Genomic DNA, 25716 nt, shown 5'->3' with positions numbered 1-25716 from the left:
AAAAAAAAAAAGAGGCTCCGAACATGTAACAGATGAAGAGACAAAAAGTGACGTGCACTTTATGCAGCAGAGGTAAAGGGAAGATGAAGAAGATGACAAAGATGGGTAAACTGACAGATGGTGAGACAGGCAATTTATAACCAGTGATATATTACCTTGTCAACATGAATGTAATAAAAATGGTCTTTATGGTAAATAGCCTTAAACATGCGCTGGAGCTGCCGAGAAGCTCTGCCATGAACAACCAAGACAAATGCGATCCTGACTGGGTTGGCTGGCATGTATTCTACGGAGTCGTCATCCCACTGCACATTGTTGTTGGCTTTTCCTGTTCAAAAACAAAACACAGGACATCTCTGAGTGTATCCACACGGCAGGAGTGCAGTGAGCAGCACACATTCCACCTCGGCTCTCTCTTCAAAAGCAGTTTCTATGGCAGAGCGAGAACTCACAAGGGGTGCCAGCCTGTGCCCCATCAAGATCATACCCCTCTCCTCTGTCCCCATACAGGGCCATCACCCCTTGGGCACAGCCATGCCAGCCTTCCCCATGCAGCCCTGCCTGTGTGCCTCATCCTGAACAAGGCTGCATGAACATGGGCAAGTACCCAGATGTTTATGAGTTGGACCAAGCTCTACCTGAGTATGCACATTTGTAGCTTCAAAGCAGTCACCTCAAAGTTTCTAAGTATTCAAACAATGCCAAGGCCAACATTCCCCCAGAGTCAAACCCCCTGTTTGGCCAAAGCTGCTCGTTCCTCTGATCAGCACAGCTCTGCTGAGAAGCTGGTGAAACTCTGCTACTTCACAGCTGCTGAGGATTATTGACTGATAGCATTTACTTGTAACAGCAGATGTATCCTGGAACATTAAATGGCAACCTGCATATTTTCACTTCTTCATGTAGGAGAGGGGATCTTACAATCCTACTTAAAATTTATGTTCATTTTTTATTTTCATGGAGTAATTTCTGGTCCTTATTTTGTAAAGCAAGTGCCACAGTGCAAGGTTCAGACAGGATATATTGATTAACTGGAGGGACATTTTCAATAAGGAATTTAAAGTGCTTTGTTTCTGGTTTATGTAACTGCTCTTCAACTCAAAAACCTGAACTCAGTGCAAGAAAATCGCAATTTTATCTGAAAACTGGCATTTGTTCTTCAGTTAAACAACGTCAAGTGCTCTGACCTTGTAAGGACCTTTTTCAACAAAAATGGTTTAGGCAGAATCTGAAATTTTGAATATTAGCAGAAAAAGGAAGCAAAGTATCTCAAAGCTAAAAAAAATTCCTCCTGCCCCAATTTTCCTCTTGCATATTTTAACATTATTCTTTTTTAAGTGAAAGGGATATCATTGTCTCAAATGTTGCTAAGTGTGTGTCACCCCTGCCGAAGGTACAATTTTTCAAAGCCCCAAGATCTGAGTTGTTACCCAGTTTCTGCACTCATTGCCTTCTCACTGCCCCCTTCTCCTCCCACCTCCATGTCCCCCCCATCTCAAGACTCCTTTTGCAGACACAATAGGCTTGCACTGTGTTATAGGACAAACTTGAGGCTGCACTGGGGCACAGTTATCAGACAGCAGGAGTACAGCCACAAAACCCAGTGCACCTTCCAAAACATCTACAGCTATTAAAAACACATGCTTATGTCTGTGTGATTTGATATAAGGAACAAGAAAGACATTTGCCAAGTGTGAAGTGAGAGTAGGAGAGAGGCAGAACACTTTTCCACAGGTTTTTGAAACTGGAAGCATATGTTGATCAAAGTAAGCAATACCAAAAGCTTTCTTTTCTGTTTGTTTTCAAAAGTATTAGTTACAAAACAAAGTCTGAACACACAAAAAAGACCTTTGCCTGATCCCTCCTGTGTATCTTCTCCTTGTTCAAAGGAATAGCATAAACTCAGAAAAAACAGACCAATTGGCAGTTTGCAGAGCACTGTTTCAGGTGATGAAACAATGTGATCCCCTTAATTGTAATGAAATGCCCTTGAGTAATTGAAACACTTCTTTTAGACAACCACGAGACAGATCCTGCTGCAATGGGAGCAGCATGTTCCAGAAAGGAATGGTTTCAACATCTCCCATAACTCTCCCTTCAAGTTCCTTCCTCCTCAGCAGTGTTCCCCTAGAACACTTGCTTTAAGTCAGAATCTGTTCTTTCCATCCTGGAGGTCCAGGAAACTGTACATGTAAGAGGTACAGCAAAGAGAATCAGGCTCTTCTCTGGACTATGTAAGGGGCTAAAAGGCAGCTGGGTCCCCATCCAGGAACATATACAGATACTGAACACTGAAGAGCCTACAAAGTCCCAGAGGCTCACTGCCCCATGCAGCAGATTGTTACTGTCCACAATCCTGCACGGAATACCAGTCTGCAGTACTATTGCTCATAAATTAACGCAACTTTATTGCCCCCAGTTGTATTCAGACTAGCCATTTCTAGCCCCATGAGTCACTCAACTTCAAATGGGACACAAACAACTCACATGGGATTTCTTTAAAAACCCCTCCACCACCAGTTCAGTAAGAATCAGATGAATATTAAAAAATTAAAAATAAAGCTTAAATTTAATTCCTCCTATAATTTTCATTTTGTTTATTATGGCCATTAGCCTTTGCCCAGTTCTACTGTTTCTCATGAGCAGCTGATGAGCTGCCCCATTCACGTGCCTAGGATTTCTGCACATTGACAGGGACAAAAAGGGACTCTGAGAGAAAGAAAATGTGCTTGCAAGGAGAACTAACAGGGCAATTGCAATTGCTAAAACAAGCTATTTTTCTTTTAAACTGCTTTGATTTCAAAGCTGATGATGTCCCATCAATGGACTCAAATATTTTTAGTGGTTTTCATTACATTTTTGGATACCTCTCTTCTGAAATCAGTGGCTTTCTGCAATGATATGTAGAAGGTGAGGGGAATTTAAAATAGCTATATTGCAGGTCTTTTATTTTAAACTAACTTGCCTTCAATACCCACACTATCATTTATCTAGCAATTACTGAGAACAAAATCCTCCCGAATTTTCCCCTGAAATGCCACCTCACTTCAATGGGTTTCTCTAATAAATTCCTGCAGTGACTTATTTTGCTGTCTGCTGTTTTCCTCCTCTCACCTCTTCTTCCATGCGCTCCTTTCTTCCTTCTCTTTTAGGTTTAAGCTTTTATACTTTCATTTGCGCCCCGCATACTATTATGACTTCTTTAATCTAATCCTTTTCTTAGCTGCCTGGAATTTCAAAAGGTAAGAATGTTACACTTTTTCCATCTGTCAGACTATCTGCTACTTTGCTTTATACTGTCACTTCCCTGGTTTTAGCTTGTGGCTGCTTAGAACCTTTTATTTTTCAGACTGCTTCACTGACAAAGAACCAGCCTGGTTTGCAAATAAGATGAAATTGGAAGGAAACATCAGTAGGACTTCAGAGCTATATGGGCAATGTTAAGACCTGAATAGCTCCATCCACTTCATTTCTATAAAACCTGTGCATAACAGAGAATTCATGAGCAGCTTCCTTGCCTGCAGCACTCCCTACTCCCAGCCTTCACAACTTGTCACCTCTCCACATGCCATCGTCTGCCTTTCCAAGAAAAATGAGTCAAGCCAACACAAGAGAATTCCCACTTTCTCCTCTTGCACAGGTCACCTGGGCAGTCTCAGTGGGACTGGAGCTGCACTCCATCTCACCTAGAAAGTTTCTCTGAGCGTGGGTGTTGCCTGTTGAGTGAAGTTCCCTATGCCTTTAGGGAATTCCCTTTTTCTAGGATAACTTATACAGATCGGTGTTTTATAAATCATAATAAAAAGCCCACAATATTAATAAAAAGTAAAACAAAAAGTGTGAAGAATATGATTGCTACAGTTCCATCTTGAGAGGACAGCTCTACCCTCAAAATAACTTTGCACAAATGAGTGAGTGGGGAGAGTGAACGGAGCATCCTCTTTATGGCTATCTGGCACAGGTGAAACAGTAGCTCTGGCCTGGAAGCAGGATTTGTTGCCTTAAACTTCCTCAAAGTTTTCCATTTCATTAAACAATGGAAAAGGTGGATAGAAGAGCGACTTCTCACGCTGCCTTGCTTCACAGAAACTGCCACATGGAGCCTCAACAGAAGGGGCAGTGCTCACCTAGCTCATAACAAACATTTTCTAGCCTAGCTCATAACAAACATTTTCTAGCCCTTGTATCAAAGTGCATTTACTGTGCTATCCTACACTGAACACAAACATGGCACTTTGATCTGTGACCAAGTGTCTTTCACAAACTTACTGAGAAAAGAGAAAGCTGCCTTTTGGCTTACTGTTCAAAGCCTGAAAGGACTGGCATAAATGTATGTTAGCAGGAGAATCCGTACCTGGTTTTGTAGATAACACGAGAATCTCAGCTCCAGTGCAATTTTAACCTGCACTTTCTAAAGCCCAGAGAAATCAATACTCATAATTAAGAGTTTAATCTTCATGTATTGCAGTATTACTAAATGCCAGAATAATGAAGATGGTGCAATCATTTTCATATTTATTGTGATGCCACATTATGTTCAATCATCCACCAATATAACTCAGAGCCAACCTGCTAATCTCTTACTTCTACTGCTAATTAATGAGATTAGACTTCTCCAACAGCACAAAACAATCTTTTAATCAATTTTGTGAGCCATATTATGTTTTGTAAATCAATCCATCAAATTCTGTTCTCAGTTTGGTATTGTCCTGGTTGTTCAACAGGACACCCCTGCACAGACACACCTGGATGCTGCTGACTTCATCTTAACACAGCTGCGTGTGTATACTGTGCCTTGATCCATGAATCAATGGATAGAGGACATCAGAAGAGTTATTGCTGTGTAGTTCAGCCCACTATTTACTGCTATTACATCCATAAATGCAATCAGAAGCCCTGTCATTATAGCAGGAGTATGAGCCATAATCACTCCAAAGAGGCAGAGCTCTGCAGTCCCTACTTAAACTCACAGGAGCAGCCTCATTCCCTTCAGTGGGACCATTTCTGCAACAGCCAGCTGAGTGGTAGTTGCTGAACTCAGATTTCCACTATAAACTCCTTTTCAATTGCTCACAACTCATAACAACACAGCAGGTTGAAAATTTCCAGGCTTGGCTTTCATCTGAAAATGTTTTCCATCTTGGTTAGAGCAAAAACAGTTTTGCCTTGTTTGAATGGTGACAAAACAAAACAAAACAAAAAAGACAAAACAACATTTTCGTTTAGAAAACACAATTTTTTTTATCAGACCTAGTAATAGAAGTAGCTGGAGTTATATAAAAACTATAAAAAATGTCACTGAGCAATTTACCAGTGAGCCATCAGAACGTGATGAGAAGTCTTTGTCTGAAGGTTTGATAACAGCAACATTCATCTGTCCTGAGCCACAATTCTTGCTGGAGTTAAGGCCCAATGACCCATTACAGCAAGTGCATCACTTACCATCAGGCTCGAGAGGGAATGTTCTCTCTTGCTGCAGTACCCTCCAGTGAGGACACCTTACACAGGCGAGGTAACCTCTGTAGCACAGTGTGTGTTAATCACACTTAGATGAAAAAGCAATTTTTCCTAAGTCAGAACCCAGAAAACTATCTTTAGCAACATTAGTGCCAACTTTGGGATGCCAGTTTTCACCTCCAGCCTAAGAAACAATTCATTTGTTTCCATGGTGGCCCTTGTGGAGATCTTCAGCGGAAGAAAGAATTTTAGGTGACCACTGATTTGATTTTATAATTAGAACCATTATTTATAAGTTAAATGCCCACTGGTCTATTCTCTGTGTAGAAGACCCCTACAGCAAATAAAGTATTCACCACCGTAATTTTGGTGAATCTGTACATACTGACAACCAACAGGCCACACAGGGCTCTGTGCACCACAGACACGTCCTGGTCACTGCAGGGCCATCACCTGCTTTCTTGTGCTGCCAAGGAGCAGCATAAACATGAGCAGCTCAGGGAATCAGCTCCTCGTGTGCCAGCTGAACCCAGCACACCCACCACCCCTGTCAACGAGGGGCTTTTTGCTTTAGCAAAACAAACCAAGTTCCTGATGAAGATAATTAACATGACTGGCCATATGTGTGGCTTCTCCTATTGGGTTTTAACTTGTTTAGCAAAGTAGGAGAGGTGAAATCAGCTGAGATGATCTTCTGTACAACTGTCCCCAGGGCATGGGGATTTGAGAGGGATGCTTATGATTTACAGAATGACGTGTTGCTAGTTATGTTCTGTAGATTTCCTTAAAGCTGCTGTTACCCATACTTTGTGTGTTAGTGTTGAGAACTTTGGAAAAAAATTCTGAAATCATGCTGCTATTGTAGAGTGTATATTCAATTTTTTTGCAGTTGTGTTTTATCTCAACAACCCCATTCTACTATTTTTCATCCTCAGACTCTACCATGAATTACAGAAGCAATTTATGATCCCCTGTAAGTTCATATGATCAAGTAACCCATAAGCAAAAATCAATGCAAGGCAGGCGGGAAGCAGTGAAACATAATTTACAAGAACTCAGTGGCCAGTGCATTTAACATTAAAGAGACAGATTTCAGTAATGTTCTTTCCATGCTGAGAGGAAGCCCTTTCTTGGAACAAAGGAGCTGCTGATGTGAGCAATTTTGAGTCTTCTTTTATCATTTCAGAGGGTGACAGTATAAACTTAAGGTAGTCAGAGGAGAGGAGTCTCTGTCTTACAGCTGGAAAATTCCCTTCATAAGATCACTGGAAGTTTCTCTACAGTGAGTTTGTGAACTGATAAGCAGCTCTGCATCCCTGCAGAATTTATATAAAAAGGGAAATTCACTGTCATTACAGATTTAGGTTCAGTTCTGGTGTCCATGAACAGAAAAATAAAGTGAATGAAAGAAGGAAGGTAGGAAGATAGAGGACATAGGCAGAACTGTTTCATATTCACAGCTGGATCATGAGAAGATGAATTTTTTTCTATCTTTTCCCAAAGGGAAAAAAATATAATTTTCTGTTTTGGAATTTAAAAGAAAACATTTCCAACCCAGCTTTGTCATCCTCCTGTTACAACTACGTAACATTTGTGCTCCATGCACCACTTCCAAGACCCACTCCAGAACCCAGTGGGGCAGGCATCATCCATTAAGCAAATCCAGAAAGAAAGACACCCTGCACCAGAAAACTTTGGTGAATATGCCTTTTTTCACGTGATTTGCAGGATTCATTGTAAATGAACATATACAAAAACCTTGAGAACAAAGACCGAAATTTTTTGTATCACAAAACCTGCAGAAGCAGTTGGGACAACACAGGACTGTCCAAAATCAATCTTCAGGGTCTGTGTATGTGCTGTGACAGCACATTCATAGCCACTAGAATTTCAAACAAAACCAGGCAGCATTTGTTTTGAAGCAGCCTGCCATACTTCAAACAAAAATTCTGTTCTGTCTTGCAGTCTCGAGTCATTACTGAAACCATTTTTATGATTTGCAAATGACCAACTAATTATCAGATTCCACTATTCTGTGCTTGTAACACACACTAAACTTAATTTACTATGATACTTATCTAGGCAGGCCAATCATCTCAGTAACAAGCTTGCTTTTCTGACTATTCTAATTATGAAAATGGTAGCATTCCTGGGAGACAAATCTCAATTATTTGTAGTTTTGCTGGAGTGTGTTAGTCAAGTATTTTCTCCGTATTCCTACTGACTGCCATGAATAAATAACACTCAAAAGCAACAGTAAATTAATTAATGTTGAATTAGAGTGAATCTCCTAATAATAGTATTTATCATATCAATTAACAGTCAATTAGCACATCATGATCAGTGTTACTAGGGTGAATACAAAATGCCTTCTAAGTGAGTGTTGGGCTATGTTTACTATATCCAGTGACATTACTGGACTTCAGAGAGGTAAGGTACAGCAAATTCAAGAACAGACACAAATATTCCATGCAAAGACCATTCAGTCCTCTTGCACCTTAAACCTTAGTTGGACTTTGCAGCCCAGAAACCATCCAAATCCTGGGCTGCACCCAAAGGAGTGTAGCCAGCAGGTCAAAGGCAGTGATTTTCCCTCCTTTTTGGATGCCCCAACCCTGGCAGTGTTCAAGGTCAGGTTGGATAAGGCCTTTAGCAACCTGGTCTAGTGAAAGGTGTCCCTGCCCATGGCATGGGCGATTGGGACTAGATGATCTTTAAGGTCCCTTCCAACCCAAACCATTCTGATTCTATAACCTAACATTTAGGAGGTAACACCCTTGGAAACCTCAAAAAAGAGAAAGACCCCTATTTACAGGTACCTGTATCATACAGCCCTAAGAAAACACTGTAAATAAAAGAGATTTTCCAGCTTGATTTTCAAGACAAACCAGCAGCCTGTTCAGAGTGGGATCCTCAGCTCAGAGTCAAAACCAGTGGAGACCAACCAGCCAGGTTGTCTGCAGGAGGAGACACTTCATTCAGCTCTTGTGCTCCAAGAACTGACTCCTACCCAGCTGAGTTACCACTATCTGGGAGGCTTTGTGCTCCTTAGGAGGGGAGAGGTTACTGAAGGAGAGAAATGAAAGGGCTGAGATGAGGCATGTGTTTAGTTATCTAATCCACCACTAATTGTTGCTAAGGATGCTCCTATCAACAGCCCAAAACTGAATGAGAATAGAAATTTGTCAGACCAGATAAGTCATCTCACCACTCCCAAGAAAACTGATGACACAAACCCAAACGGAAGCATTTATAAAACCTCATTCACAATTTGCATTTTCTGGACACAGCTACAGCCACGCCAACAGCACTCTGGCTTCTACAAAAGCATTTGGAGGGCACCCAGTTCTTCTGGGCAGCTTGTTTAGTGGGTGCCTGCTATGGGTCACTGACCACCAGCACATCCTTCCTGGACAGCCCCTGCCAGGGCTGCTGGCCACCGAGCTGCCTGCAGTCCCTACCCCTCTGAGCAGTGACAATGGGGAGGTTCACACCACCCAAGTGCAGAAACATAATTTAGGTGCCTCTAAATCTTGCTGCTGCACAGCCTCTCCAAACAGTCCATGGAGACAGAAGGACTCTCCAGGAGCTGTTCAAGTGATGGCAATAGAGGCAGAACTGGCCAGAATGGCAAAAAGGCTCCTTTATAGGAGCTGTAAGACTCAGGGCTCCCTCAGGCAACAGTGGTGGCCCACAGGTACATCAGTCTCCTCCTGGTACAGCAGAGCTGCTGTCGGGGGGATGTGGGTGCTCCCAAGTCCTGCAGTTTGCCCTTAGGGCACCTCTATTAGAGAGCTGACCATTGATTTAGGTGGCCTGAATTACACAGCAGAGGATGCCAGCCTTCTCACTGCAGATGGATTACATTCCACCTGGGACACCAGTGACTGGCTCACTGCCATTCACGCCAAAACTAACAATGGGCTTTGGAGTCAGCTCTTCTCTACACTGAAGCACTTCACTCCCTTCCCTGCTGGAGAAGCCTTTAGATTTCTTGAGCAAGATAGGATAAAAACATAGAAAATGTCCTTATTTCAGTTCAGTCTTTCTTTTCTGCCACAAATGATCAGGAAGTTTAAGCCTTCAACTTGAAAGCCAACCAGTTACTACACAGCAACCAAGGCATAGATCAAACAAGAAAGTAACAATATCAACATAACAAATCCTAAGCAAAATAGCAAAAGAAATCTATCAAGGCTCATACTTCAAATAAGCATTTGAAACAGCCTTTGCTGATTGGAGTGTCTGTTTCAGTGTGTTTGGAGAGTGGCACATCGTAACCTTTACACCATCTCTACCTCTCATGCTCACAGCACGAATAATCAATAAGGAGTGAAAACATAAGCAACTACATACACCTCTACTTCACATGATCTCCCAGGAGATATTATATACTGCTGAGACTATCAAGAAATGAGGAGGTAGATAAAAGCATGTTTGTTACCTGCCTGATCAATGTATGCCCATTTTGTTTTACTGTGTTGTCCCCTTTCAAGTCCTATGTAAACTATCATTTCCCCCAGATAATCTTAAGAAATTAACAGTTAATCATTATAATCAGTTGGTGTAAGGCCAGGACCAGGTTAATTTATATCATATGACTAGCTGGTCTGCTAACTAGAAATTAATCCTTCCTTTGAGATTCCATTACATCTGTCTCCTATTTTTTTAAATGCAGAATTGGAAGGACAGAGTCTGCCTTTATTCTCTGCCCAAGATAATTATGAACACAATATTGGAAACAGACCAAAAAAGTAAAGACTTTCCCATGTATTTTACATGGCTACTTTGAAAAGGTCTAGTGAGGTAGTGAGAATAAAGGTTGCACTAGCAAAAGCAAAACTCGACTCACATACTTGTCCCTTGCATCACTGTGTTGCAAAATGGGAAAGTTTAGCCTTATATTTTAGCTGACACTTGCACTGCAAGTGAAATTAATAGGAATTTCACAATACAGTCAAAAGGCAGAGAAAAGATAAATAGCACATGTCCGGGAAGATTCACGCCAAAGCTGTCAGGCTGTGCTTCCTCTGCATCCCTTTGAGTCAAGCTTTTATGGATTTCAAAGGCTGCAGGGCTGGGACAAAGTGCTTTTAAGAATCTCACACTGTGGCAGCAAAAGAAGTGTGAGACATCAGGTTCATGTATGTGTATGTACCATAAATACATACGTGCCTCGAGTGTGGATACACTGCTAGACACGTAACTGTTGTCAAATATTCTTTATGTCAAAGGACTCTGGTAAGCAATGGTTTTCCCAAATGACCCCAAGTACTTCTCATTTGTTCATCTGAATAGTAACACTTTCTAGTCACTGATCAGCTCATGTACTTCAAGCAAGCTTGCTACCATGTGTACAACTTAAAGGATGAATGCAGAATGTGAACAAAAATTTACCCAACAGAGAAGAAAAAGAGGACCAGTCTTCTCTGAGTATATTACTTGTCAGACAGAGGAATGTAACATAATTATATTGTGACATTTCCAACAGCAAATAGATTCTACTGTAAGCAATTAACACCGGTTCCTTTGGCAGACTTCAAAAACTTAATTGTATAGTATGCTCAGTTACAATAACATCTGAATAATAAATGCCACTGCATTACTTAAGCTAGATTTTAGCATATATGGACAGGTTAAAACACAGGAGAAACACATGGATGTTAATTCTTCCACGGGCCACGTTATACCCCAAAATTGTTCATTACCATGGAAAATGTTCAGGAAGTAAATATGCACATTTTTAAAAAAATGAAGTACCAGTAAGTGCTCTGGATCTAACTACAATGGAGAATTTTGGTCTGTGCACTGCATATTACAACCTATGTCTCTCTTCCTGGAGATGGGAAAGGCAGGGGTGGGCTCTCCTTCCTGGCTAGAATGCTTTCCAAAAGCTGCTTCTGATCAAGAGGGATTAGTAAAGATGGTTTAGGAAGGAAGGAAAAAAAAAAACCATCTGGCATTAATCCTCGAAACATTTCATAGCCAACATATCTTTAACACAATCCCTCTAATCCAATTAGGGTGCCTTGAAAATCATATCTTGAATTCCATGCTTCATTGTGATGGGTTCTGAGCGACTGAAACATCCATTGACCAGACAGCTGCTGAACTCCTGCTCTGCTCCACAGCCCATTCCCCACCCTCCCAACTAACCCCCAACCTGCCCAGGAACTGCCCAACTCCAGCCTGGAAAGCTGCACCAGCAGCAAACCTGAGCCCCCACACATCCGTCAGCAATTTCTAAAGCGAGCTTGCCACACAGGAGAGAGAATATTAAAATCACTTTCATTCATAAACATATATAATTAAAAGTGTATGAGGAGTTCAATACAGAATTTTAACTCCCCGTTTCACACCTGAGTTTCAGTTATTTAGAAACATCACTAATAAGAGGAAGCAGATGCAGCTGTAGCAGGTGGGTTTGATGATGGCCTTTTAACATTCATCCCTTTGAATCAACAGGGAAAACAATTCCTAATACAATGTTTTTGCCAGCAAGGAACAAATTACTACTAATTAACTGAGCTTGATTTTTTAAAATGTTCTCATGAAAATTATTAGGATCGGTTTTCACAAGGATGTATATTCACAGTTATATTTATGGGCAAAGAATAGAACAAAACAGCATAGTCTTGTTGCTAAAATAAAGGACTTTCACTCCATTACTCCATCATAGTATAAAAAGATCCCATTAACATACCACTAGAGGAAAACAAAGGAAAAATCAAATTGCTGGCATCAGAAAATGTTCAACAAAAGCAACATAAAGTAATTTTTCTGCATTTCAATAGACGTTACAGTTTTGTTGTTAAAAAAATCTAATGTGCAGAAAACGTCATTTTATTGACTAAATAAGTCACTGGCTGCTGTTAAAAGCATCTGGAGAGAATTTGTAAGTGAAATACATTCTTGCACTAATATCATAATTTATAAATCAGTTATAATTTCCTCTCAGATTTTAACAAGGCTGTGATGCCCTAGGATGTCAAAGAGCTGCTTAAACAGTAACTTGCTGAAGAGTCTGCTCTATACTGCAGAAGAGGAGTATCTGTGCAATGTTTGAAACAAAAAAATTAATGCTGACTTTTTACAGACAAAAATAATAATGGATATTATTTCTAAAATTATCTTAACTCTGCTCCTCAGAGTCTGCCTTCCCATTCTGCAACTCTCCATGTCAGCAGTCAGAGGTACTAAATTTGGCCCCAGGCACTTCCCACTTCCTGCAGCTGGGACAGATCCTGCCCTTCCAATGCTGCTGCCTCTGTGTGCTGGCAAGGTTTTAGCAGGACCTTGGCTCCAGGAAGGCTCTGCTTCTGTGCAGCTTATCCCACACCACTGAATTTGGGGAGTTTGGCAGAAGTGAGCACGATTTGTTACTGTGGATCTCCAGGAATAACTTAATGGGGCAGCACACTATGAGACAGGGCACACATCCAAGTAGTTATGTATTTTAATTAGGTAAAGTAAGTGCTAAAAATTGCTTTGAAGGTCTAGATGTAATTCAGTAGCATTGGTTTCCAACATAATTGGGTTTTTCTCCTGCCATCTCTCACTCATACACTATTTGATCACCCCTATCACAAGGGGAGGCTTAAAAGAGTAAAAAGCCACAAGCAGCTTGTGTTCAGATGTAATTCAGCTCCTCCTCCTCAAAAGACAGAGCCCCAAACAAATTTATTCACAACTTGGCTTTTATAGCACAGTAGGGCATGAAAATCACCAACTGGCAGCAAAACTGCTAAGCAAACCTAATTTAGGAGATGAAAAGTGTGAAACATGAGAAACATCTCACAGATTGGAAAATGACATGTTTATTTAAAAAAAAGAGACCAGAAAAAATAAGAAATGCTGGTAGAGGATCTGCAGTAACAACTGCCTGGCTGTCAGCTGGTTAAAGCTGCCCATTACCTGCAGACTCCCAGACCAGCAGCAAGTGCTCCACAGCCCTGAGTCACTGAGCACCTGAGTGAAGGAGACAGGAAAAACACCCCAACAGGTTTGCTGTTATTTTTTGCAGAAACAGCTCTATGCTTCACTATCTGTATGGGTAGGACCAGTAAAGATGTCTGCACCTCATTACAGAAAGGTATAAAAGCACAGCACTAGAGAATCGGGAATCACTGAGAGCTACAGCAAGGTCTCCTATCACTACAGCAGCTCCTGCTGCAAACACTTCTGTGAGGCTGTGGACCATCAGGAACTCATCCTTCTCACAGCTTAAAACCCCCAAAGATTATTTTTAATGGGGGCAAAGGAGAAATACTACTTTTTAAGGCAAGGAGTTCGTTAATGAGTAGTAGTAACATAACTATTCAGTTTATCTACTGAATTCATTTCAATCCATCTCCGACTCTGCAGCCCATCTGAAATCAATGGAGAATGGACAGTGTAAAATCTGTATCAAAAGAGAATTAGCATGTTTGAACCAAATTCTGCTCATGTTCCAGTTCTGAACAATTCTTGATCTATATAAATGCAGATTAACTTTGAGCCTCCTTAACAATTCCCCATTCTGGCTGAAAGAAGCAAATAGAACTGAGCTGCAATTTCCTTCAAATATAATTTAATTTCCACTATCTTTATTTTGACATTAAAAGAATGATGAAAAATCTCTTCATATTAGTTCTTAAGACAGTATTGCAGGAAGGTGAACTGTTTATCCATACACACACCACTCACTCTCCCCCTTTCCTTCTTGAGATTGGACCACCCTGACTGTCCTGTGGCAAGTACCACCTTTCACTAATGAAAGAACAATTTTAATGTCTAGGATGACTCTTTATGTAAGATAATCCAATGTCTCCTGATACCAAATGCTTACTGTTCAGCAGGACAACTTTCACAGAGTTGAGGATGACATTTGAAACAGAATGCCTGTGCTGGCAACTTTTTTATTAGAACAAAATCATTCTATAAATCCAAAAGTGAACTAGGATGGAAAAGTTTAACATAATTTTAAATGAAGAAGTATTTAAAAGTAGCAATCACACCTGACACTATAATTACATTGCCCTAGTGTATAATCCCAAAAGACCACAGAGACCTTTTGCCAAAGGTGATTTGAGTGTTAATATGAAACTCAACGGGAGCTTGTTTTAATTACAAATATGTGCCTGCTGAGAACATATGATAGAGTCCAAAAAGCTAATTCATTGTCAGCATGGCAGCAGGAACTAATATTAAATCTTGCACACCAAGTAAATTTTTCCAGATTACCAATTACCACACAAAAATAGGACACATTGCAAATGTGGTAATCAGCATGAAAGCAAAATGCAAAAAAAATATTGCTAAATAGAGCTCAGCTCTGGGCCAGCAGAGGGTATAGGAAATCTCCCAACAGCTCATCCATCTTCAAAGCAGCAACATTTAGTTGGTCCAACTCTAACCACAATGACACCAGGTTAGTACTGACTTTCACAGTGTTGATCCCCACTGACACTGTAATAAAGTGTAATAAAACTCCTCTTTAGCCATATATAACAGCAGTTCAAAGTAGATTTTGGTATGGGATTTTTTTTTCTTTTTTATACTTAGCCTTAAATTTTCTGCACTTCAAAGATATTACTGAATGGTTTTGTGTTCTCTTCTCACGACTCCCTGACAGGTTTCTGGCACTGAAAAAACGTTAAGAGTCAGATTATACCTCTTAACCCACACCAACATGCTAACAGGCATTTTGATTTACCTTTAATTATGGACATACTCATGCATCAGTCAGTATTTTCTAAAGAAAGTGCCTGGAGTATGAAGAGGAGAACCCAGAGTCACGATGACGAGCTAACCCTGGGGAAACAAGACATAAACACAATTCTGAAGGCAGCAGAGACCCAGTCAATACTTCTAACTGCATCTTTACCTGCCTTTTTGTTGTTTTGCTGATGCATTATTAATTAATAACTACTGAGCGCTCCCAACAGACCATTTTAAATAAGAGCTGAATTTCCTTAAGGATGATTATGAATCATAAAAGTATGTCTGCATGTTCAAAGCAATAAACAAGCCCAGGTAGGGAGCCTGAACTGCTAAAGAAACTGCTCTTTGAAGCTTGAAGTTCTAGGGATGCTAAATGCCTACTGTGTAGTATTACACCATTTTCAGTCTAGCTTAATCCAATTAATCTGAAGAAATGTAAGATTTTTCTGTGTTTTAACTCAGCATAAGCAAACGCTGTTGGAAAGGATGATGATGGCATTTTAGAAAAGCTGCAGGGTCAGTTTGGTTCACTGCTTTATCCAAATGAAGCTGCACCAATTTAGGCCAGCCAGCAATTACAGTTTTCAGTTCTCAACTCAGACAACAAAAAGAAAATTGTCAAATCACAATTATTTCTAACCATGATTTATGCAAATGCTGAAAAATGTTTCACCAGCTCTGAAATGTATTATTCAGGGATGATGCACAGTTTTCATGTTCTGCTTGAATTCTGCACAAACTCAGAAAGTATTGAAGGTGTATTTTGGGCAGCTTTGTGCTATTTCAGCTGGCTAGTTTTAGATATAGGTTGAAATCAATTTGTAATGCTTAAAGATGAAAACTCATTTGGAGATTCTATTTATCCATAAGATAATTTTTTTTCTATCTCCACCTCAAAAAATGAAAAGCCTCTTACTATTCAAAGAAAATTCCAGCACTAGTTTTCAACGATATCACAGCCTTTAAGGTAGAGAGGGACTCACATTCCCACTCACTCTTCACTGGATTTAGTTACTATCTGAATAACTTTTTTTTTGCCTACAGACCATGCTTAACATTTCTTTCTGGTGTTTAAACTGGTACATAGGCAGCAAAAGCTTCAGCTGTGCTCGCTGATCCTATTATCTGCCTTCTAGACAGATAATGCAGGCCCTTGCCATATAACACTTGGTAGATGAGGCAAAAAATAAGTTACCCATACTGCTTTCTGAACAGATTAATAATTTTGTATTGCATTGTATCTAGACAAACTCTAGACAAAAGAACATAAGTGAGAGGATGTGAAGGGCAGAGCAAATGTGCACCAAGGCTTCACAGCACACGGGTACAGGACATGGACTGGTTTGATGGCCATTTGTGTGGGATCAGTCTTACCCTCTGGCTCCCAGGGGCAAATCCAAACGCCATCCTGTGCTTCTGTTTCCAGCTCTTCCAAGGACACATGTTTCTGTTCTACTGATCTACCAGGTACCTTCTCCATCCTGAGCAGGGATCAGTCAAAGGCAGGTTCAGTCACCTGGAGTAGATGCTCAATGTGCCTTGGCAGATGGGACACTGTGGAGCCTGTCTCTTCTCTTTGCCTCCAGGAATGAGCCACACAGAGACTCCTGGAAGGCCTTGGTCTTTCACAGCAAATAGAATTTGCTCTCAATTCCCCAGACAAACTACTACAAACTACTTTTTCTTTCTGTCTGCTAATCTTAATTCTTGTGGTTTATGGCCCAGTCCTTCTATAGGGATTCATAGCAAAGAGAAAGAATAATATCTTTCCTACTTTCAGATATTAAGATGGATCATTATTCCACTTGATTTGTTGGAAGATATTTATCAGTTTGAGTTATGAGACCTTTCTGGCTGTGAAGACTTAAACATTGATTTAATGCCAACTTAAAGACTCCTAAAAGTGTAGGAGATTCCATTAGATAAATAATTTAACAATAAAAGGTATATCAAGGCAGACATTATTGCAACCTTTCACCAATCAATCACCATTTTCCATGTTTATCCAATTTTCATCTGAAGGCTCTGTGCATCAAATTGCCCAGACATATACCACACAATTGAAATAACTTCATCATTGAATAGAATTGCATAGCCATTAAAATTCTCTAATATCAAGACAGCTGACATTATCTAAAATATCGGCTTTGGTTCCGTAAGGTAATAAATTCTGACCTAAATCCAATCTTTCATGGATTGCTGATTCATAATGAAAAATTACTGGTTTGTCACTTTACCTTAGGAAATTTACTGTGGAAACTAATACAGCACCGGGCAGTCTTTGAAATATATGATAAGTAAAACCACAGTTCCCTTCCTAACCACCCTGAAACAAAGGGAACAGATTTGGTTTGGCACAAAAATATCAGACATACTAAAAGCTACCAGGTCAAGAGAGAAAGTTACTGTTGTGGTTCGCCCAGGTCTCTAAGGCAGAAGCACTCAAGGGATCCACTGCCCAACTGACACCTCTGGCAGCAGCCACCACACATAAGTTCCTGTACCAGGTTGAAGCTGCTGAGTTGAACAGCTAAAAACGGAGGGCAAACATCACAGGAAACTTTTCCTCTGAGTTCACATTTGTGCATCATTCCGTGGTGCAAAGCTGGAGAACCGCTGCCAGCGATGTGTTGATACATCTGGAAGGTACAGTAAGTCAGACTGGACCTACAGCTGCACTGATTTCTTGCCTTCATCCCCCCAGCAAACACCAGGGTTTTTCAGGGACAGACCTATAGGTTTTAGCACTTAAATTAAGTGACTTCAGGAAACTTACCATTTTTCTCTTTAAAGATACGTTTTTGTTCAGCAAACTCCCTTAGGGGACTCAGTAAAAAAAAAGTTATTATTTTGTAACAAAATTATTTCCAAGTCTCTTTATAAAAAGGATTTAAAATCCATGTAAATACCAAACTAACTGTAATACCATCACCACCATTTTTCCTCTCTATATATATATCTGCAATGGAGTTAACTCAGACACAGAAGTCTTTTTCACAATTAGTCTCTGTAGGTCTATTCACAATCTCAATCACACATCTCCTTAGCCATTTGCTTCTCTGTCAAGGTGGGCAACTGAGCCAGGCTGGGTTCTCCTGTCCAGTTTTCCCTTCTGTAAGGGAGTATATTCCTCATATGCTTCTGAATAAACAACCAAAAAAGTGACTCCCTCTTGGGACAGATCTTTAAACCTGCTCAGAGACTCAGTGAAATTCTTTCAGAGCACCTACACCTCAGTCCCCTGCAAAAGAGAAAGTACAAATGGGTAAAACATATATTGCAGTAAATTTCTCTTTTGAACTTCCCTTTTCCTCTCTACTATTCAGTAAATTGCCCAGAATGAATCATAGCCCACAAATAGATGGAGAACATGAAAATATATGGCTTCGTTTAGTCATATTACTGTCAAGCTCCACTACTATGCAGCACAGTAACACACTGCATACACAGAAGCTTTCAGTCTGAAAGTAGCACGATTTCAAATGCTCCACTGCACAGCAGTATCCATTGGCTGGATGGAAACCTTCATTTGCAACCAAAAACACAGGTGAGTAAGCAGTGAGACTGCTTAAGCTGCTGTTTACAGCTAGTCATGAACAAAGTGCATTCTCATCAGGGAAGTGCTTCTCTTACAACTTTTAATGAGTTACAGAAAGTAATCAAGACTTCAACAAAACAATTCCATTAGTATGGGCAAGAATGTCTCCACAAAAGAGACACAATCACCTTGCAACAAAGAGAATGATTCAAGCAATTATATTCTAGTTACACAGAGGGCTGCCTTGAACTTCAGGTGAGTAGTGAGGCTTCCAATAAGATTTGCAGAAAAAGTCCTTTTGACTAACAGCTTTTTTTTGTGGTGCTCCCCGACAAGACCTACAACTGCTGCAGACTATTAGGAGAGGTCTAGGTTAGATATAAGGAAAAGGTTTTTCATCCAGAGGGGGGATGGGGACTAGGACAGGCTCCTCAGGGCAGTGGTCACAGCATCAAGCCTGACAGAGCTCAAGAAGCATTTGGACAACAGTCTTAGGTACATGGTGGGATTCTCGGGGTTTTCCTGTGAAGGGCCAGGAGTTGGACTCAATGATCCTTGAGGGTCTCTTCCAACTCAGGACATTCTTTGATCATGCCACGAGGACAACTAGTCATTAAAGTTAGCAAACACAAGCCGGAAGAATCAGCAAGAAAGTGGGAGATGAGCTCTGCAGATGAACTTCTTCAAGCTGATCCACACAAAGATGTGATATACTCAGAGTATCATAAAGATTTTACGTTCAAACTTACAAAGCTGGCCCCCAAATCATCATCATCATGACAGAGTCAGAAGGGTATCCTCCTACAAGAATCTTCACTGGCCGTGGTAACAGGGAATAATGCAAAGGAAGGAGAATGGTGTCTAAATGAAAGCTTTTGATTCATAAGGACAAAGGCTTTTATTTCTAAACTCCTGTCTCAACTCAAAGGCAATATATTGCTGCTAAGAAGAATTTGTGAAGTTGAAGTTATCACTGAATTTTACGACCTATGGAGAACATGGTTCCTCTAAAACACAGGTAGTGTGTATGTGCAGTAATGATGAACAGCAAACTTGAACTCATGTCTGAACTAAGCCTTTACATGGTTAGTGATGAGCTTAGTATGTACCACCCACTCACAACCTAAATGCACCCCCTCTCCTCAGTCTAGACAGTCCAGACAAAGCACATCATTAGGAGGTAGAAGGGCCTTTCTTCAAAGTCTTTAGCATCCAGAAAAGTTGCAGCAGCACAGGAGAAGGTGATGTGGCAGGGGAATGCTGACACTGGAGTACAGTCAATTCTCTCCTGACAGCGCTGCCTGTAGAAGTCTGGGTTTCATCCTGAGAATCATATTGAGAAATTCTGTTTTAAAAGGCAACAAGCAATTCAGTCCTTCAGAAGACATCCTACAAATTTCACAATTTGAAAGCACTTACAGTTGCTATTCAAATTATTTTCAAGAAACTGTAGGGTTTGAGTTAATAGATAATAATTTTTCTGCATTGTAATTCTGCTTTTTGGCCTAAATATCCCATTGTTCTTACAGTGACATCCATGGACGATAACAGACAGATAAGCACTGAAACAAGAGATGGTTGAGATGATTCAGCTGCAGCAAGCTCTAGGAGAAAGGACTGAAAAATTCTTCAGCCTCCCTGGAGGCTGGTGAGAAAACAAGAGAAGAAAAATTATGGACTTTTGCCATGGGCCTTTCAGTATGGCCAAGACTTTAAACAAGTATTTTATAGTAAAACGGTAAAATACTTCAGAATTTATTGTGCATTCAATTAACCCTGTTGGTGACAGCAGTAGCTACTGGGGGATGGGAGTACTTTTTTCTTCCTTACAAAGGTGCCAATCAGGAATAACTTACTTGACACAACTAGATGATAAATCAGTGGCATACCGTGGATATTAAAATAGTGTGAGCAGGGAATCAGGGCTATTCACTTCTAACGTGCTCTCAAACTATCAAAGACGAGCATTTATTTGGAAGACTAAATATACACTAAGCAATTTCAAAATCTCTCTCAAGGTTGCTCAGCTACAGATTCTTGTCATTCAGTTTTTCTATAGAAGTCATGATTACCCACGGAGAAAAAAAGACTGATGTTTTAAAACTACCTTCTGCATAAGAAACGTTTGCAGCAGAAACAAGTAAATTATGATTTGGAATTTAAAATGGCATTAATGTCCTGTAAGATTGGCTTCATGCCTAGATTGCTGGAATTTTAATTCAGAATAGATCTCTTAAACAGCTCTTCCTCATTTCCAAGGAAAGACATTACAAAACAGCCACCCATCTCATAAAGCTCAGTGACTCCCAAAATACATCAAATTAATGTAGATTTTCAAAAACCTGCCTGAAGCGGGGTGCATTCCCTTTAACTATGTACTTAATTCTGTAACAAACTCTGCAAAAAGTTAAGGTATTTGTCTGAAGAAGCCACACCAGGAGAAAATTCTTTGCCTCAGCTCAGGTGGGTGAAATTAAATGTCAATACTTTTCCCCCCAGTTAGTAATACAGTCAGTGCCACTGGCTTCAAACTAAACTCTGACAGCCCTGACCTGCAGATAGCAAGGATTTCTGGAACATAACACTTCCCCAGCCTCAGAATAAGAGTTCATCAGCTGTAGATTCCTGTGAAAATACAGTACTACTTTGCTAAGTAATGGTATTTCCAGAAGTGCAATGATTAGAAAGATAGAGCTGAATTTGTGCTCCTTGTGTCCTTGGTGACATTTTAGGCCTAAACCAAAAAGCTAATCTGAAAGTTGCTGTTGCTTGATTACAATTACTATGTAACATTGACATTCTAACACAGTTTTGTTCTGGTTGCAAAGTCAAATTAGGAAAGAATATAACATTGAGACTGCTTGTGCAACCTCAACTCAAACTCAGTTCAGCACTAATCTGCACAACTGCCTGCCTAGCTATGAATGAAATTAAGATAATTAGATGCCGTGTTTCCTCTTAAGGGTCTGTCTACTAAAAACACCACGAGTCCACTCCAGAGGTCCAACACCTGTTTTATATGATAATCATCATGTTTCCAGAATGGCTCAATGTACTACAGGGGGAGGCTGGGTTTGGTGGGTTTGTTTTGGGTTTGGTTTTTTTGGTCCTTCTCATTCCCCAATCCCCCGCCCCTCTCCAGCTCGTACAATTGCACCAAAAATTTTCTTTAGCCACAGTTGCATTTGACTTTCCCCACCAACACTCTGTCCACACATTTCAGGATCACTGGGAAGCATTAACAATCACTTAAGTACTCTTCTGTCATCTCTGTACATACACAGTAATCTTTATCAAAATATTCACTGAGCTTCTGCTACCCTCATGCTCTCTTCCCAGGAGGTTTGCAGCAAGGACATACTTAGCCATTATCCTCTCCCACGCCTGCCCACGCTCCCCCTTTAATGCTCCATGAAACGATATCATTTTCCAAAACAGAGGCTTGGTGAGAACTGGGACTGCTGACCATAAATTTTCCAGCCCTTCTGCCCCCCATTCCTTGTGTCATGCACTGCTCTCGGCATTTCCTTGAGATGCCATTTCCTAGATGTTTTTCTGCAGCCTGTCAGGGACCAACTCTGCAGCCTCCAGATCCACAGGTGTTCAGACAGGCCTAACGTGGAAAACGTGACCAGACACCAGCATCGCGTGAAAAAAACAACAGGATCATCAGTCTGATCTCATTCTCCCACTTCTAAACTTGCAGATGATCTAGATAGGAGCTGTCTGTACTTAAATGAAAGGATTAATTGTCATAGACACCCAACGGTTTTCCTCTCACTGAAATTTCTTTTAATCCCAAAGCTGAAAGTACGCAAGACAGCGCTGACAGAGCCAACCTGTGTTCACAACAGCCTTATTTTTGAAAGAAAAATCCCTGAGTTCTGCAACACCACAAGCTCACACATCCTTAGAAACATCAGCCCCTGTCCTCAATGTTGCAGCTGTCCCAGAGAGGCGGGGAGGTGAAAAAACCACGTCACCCTAATTTGGGATGCCACAAGGACATTTCCAGCAATTCCGGTTCCCTTACAAGGTGTGCACACACCTTCCTTCTGCAAAGAAAATTGTCCAGTTTCTGACCCACTGGCCAGATGCAGTTTCTAAGGATCATTCATTCATTTAGGCCCTCCTGCCATACAAAAACCCAGCTGTGAGCAGGGGGAAGTGTTTAGTAGCTCTTACATCAAGGCTGCCCCATCGCTCCCTTCAAACGACCAGAGGGCACTGGTCACCCACAGCAAGGCTGGCAGACTGATGTGCACTTTGGGTCCCAGCACTGACATGCATTTTCATCACGTAAATGATATACTGCATTATTACTTACATCCTAATTTTAACTACCCAAACTTACACATGTGGCCATAATAAAAATCTGAGAATCACTGGCCACAGACATTCTTCCTGAGATCTCATTTTTCTCCTTTAAGTGCCACAGCTTCACTCATTTTATTAGAGTAGGCTCTGCTTCACACATGTGAGGGGAGAAACACATGAGTTACTTCATAAATTAATTTCGCCTAAAATGCAAATACTGAATCTTGAAATGGCCCTTCATAATGAAAGTAGTGCTGGAAACATGGTTTCCAGAACAGTACACAATCTCTGTACACGGTGTAATTACATCTCAGCATTCTGCAGAATACCAGTGTATGGCTTAAATGCTATTAATTGTAAGCAGTTTTGTTCCACAGGATGTTGTTCGCCGATAACTACTCAATTAGGGTTATTTTGCAATTAGTCTACTCACAATAAATTTATTGCAACCAGAGTCATCTGTGGTGCAGCAAATTAAACCGCTGTCTGGGCTGCATGTGCAGTGGCTCTTGCAGGCTCCTTAAACCCTGTATAGCTCACCACAGTCATTCTGTCACACTAATGGATTAACCACACAGAAAAGCAGCAGCAGCCAATGTCATTTGGAATCCTGAAACCAGCAGAAAAAGACAAATCTGAGGTTCAATGATCTGTAGATCAAACCCAGCGAGACCAGAAATGCACTGCCAAACACTTAAAAGCTAAACAAATCAAATGTCTCTACGTCACTGTGCGTGTGGACATGCATATTGAGTGGATGAAATCCTCTATTTGCTCAGTTACAGGTCCCATTCTTTTAAAATTTTATAGAGTATACTCTCATTTCCATACCTTAAAGAACAGCTCTGCTCCACCCCATAAGTATTTGGTATCTTAGTGGCTTATCCTCTCCCTCCCTGCGAATCACAGCTCTTTCTGTTGAGTGCTTTGAAGTAGTCAGATAAAAACACTATAGACATTCAGATTGCTATTACCTGTGTGTATTATTTGGTAAACAGAGCTTCAGAGCCCTTTTCTCTCAGTTTGAAAACCAAGAGGCTGTGTTTTCTAAAATGAAATGGAAAATTTTCTTCTCAGTAGCCTGTAAGAAGCTGAAAGCTCTTGCTTCGATGTGCCAGAGCAGCATTATCAATAAGCAACCAGGGAGAAGGCAGTCTGATGAATGATGTGGAATGAGGGTACCTTGATTATCTTCCTACTTTATTATAAGCTGGGTTTACTCCACAGGGATGAAGGCAGTGGTAAACCTGTTTGATTTAAAAACTAAGAAAAGACAACAGAAGAGCCAAAGGGAAATAAATCAGGCTCACTTAAGGCCTTCTGCTTTCCTAGGGACTTTTCTTTCACCAGAACTACATCTTAGAAAACACCCCTCAAAAAACCCTGCTACATACCTTCAGTCTATCTAAAGCCATAGATTTGGGTCAAGAATAAACCCAGTTGGGTTATTAATGATAAGGATTAGGCCAGAGTCTCCCCTAGGGATATGGTAGCCCAGAGGAGGTGGCCCAGAGGAGGCCTGGTGCAGACACCACTTGGCACGGTGCCTACGATGACTCGTGGATCTGGTGCCAATGACTAAGGAGGAACTGTGCTGCACGTCCATCCAGCAAACTCACAAGGCAAGGGATTCAGAGCTACAAACTACCACCATCCACATGGAAGTGAAAACCAGAGAACCCGGGGACTGAACCCAGCCAGCGGGTCAGCAGCTGGGCTACTTCCATTGCAAAAAGAAGACTGTAAGCACAAATCACAACTTCAGTATCATGTTTAAATGTGGAGTTGTATAACTGTAACTGCATTGCTGCCCACTGCTGTTGGGCAGCAATCTCAGCAGTCGTGGTCAGGGTCACAGTGGTCATTCTGGGACTGTGCTCCTGTCCATGGCAATATGAGATTCTGCTGGCAGCAGATCAGGTCACTTGTGCTTTGTCAAAGAGCATTTTATCTAGGTACAGAGTGAAGCTTATTTCAGAGCCAAGAATTCACATTTAAATTTCTGCTTCTTCCCCGTACCCCTGCACAAGAGGAGGGCCATGTGTGATGACAGACAAAGAAGGGAGGTAGCTGGTCCACATCCACCAACAGCTTTGGTGAGCAGAAGCGAATCTGTCACACCACAGGAATCAGTGTCCCCAGTCTGGCCTGTACAGGACTAGGCTGACAGTGGCCCCCTCAAGGAAACAATCTGCCACATTGCCCACAGGTTGATGACCTCCATATCATGTCTCCTGAGAAGAAATGAACTCCCCAAAGGATGTCTCCCTGTACGCTCTTCTCAACCTGCACAGGACTGGATTTGCCCTTTCCTCATCTAACCTTGTGCTGTATCTACATTCCCCCTTTTACATTTGCTGACTGCATTGTCCCCAAAACACACTCCTAAAAACTCCAAACATTCCATTACAAGTGAAGGGAGACTTTCAAGCTGCCTGCTGTCCTGATCTCAGCCAAGACTTTGGATAAGGCTGCACCTAAAGCCTTTGACACCGATCTCCTATTCCATAACATTTGTGCCCTGTTTTTAGGACCAGCTTGCTGGGAAATGCCATCTCATGTGCTCTGCAAGTCAGATAACTGGTAAAGCTACCCTGTCCTGTTCTGCTACTTCAGAAGCAATGCCCTTAGAGGGACTGCAGCCCCCAGAGGAAAACACCTGCATGTCGAACAAGTAGTGAATATCATGCTCTTGGCTTACA

The 25716-nt window shown here is 41.1% G+C and overlaps 1 protein-coding gene across 1 annotated transcript in view; it reads right to left on the bottom strand.

The window, feature by feature from the left end:
• XYLT1 (xylosyltransferase 1) overlaps positions 1–25716 on the bottom strand; it is a 183574-nt gene that overhangs the window by 63626 nt on the left and 94232 nt on the right. The window contains exon 3 of the mRNA XM_032704234.1: positions 156–328. Within this exon, the coding sequence (XP_032560125.1) occupies positions 156–328 (173 nt within the window). The remainder of the gene's footprint in view (positions 1–155; positions 329–25716) is intronic.

Source organism: Chiroxiphia lanceolata, chromosome 16, assembly GCF_009829145.1.
Source record: "Chiroxiphia lanceolata isolate bChiLan1 chromosome 16, bChiLan1.pri, whole genome shotgun sequence".
In the NCBI taxonomy this organism is placed as follows: Eukaryota; Metazoa; Chordata; class Aves; order Passeriformes; family Pipridae; genus Chiroxiphia; species Chiroxiphia lanceolata.
The sequence above is the reverse complement of the archived record's forward strand: the minus strand, read 5'-3'. Positions and strand labels throughout refer to the sequence as shown.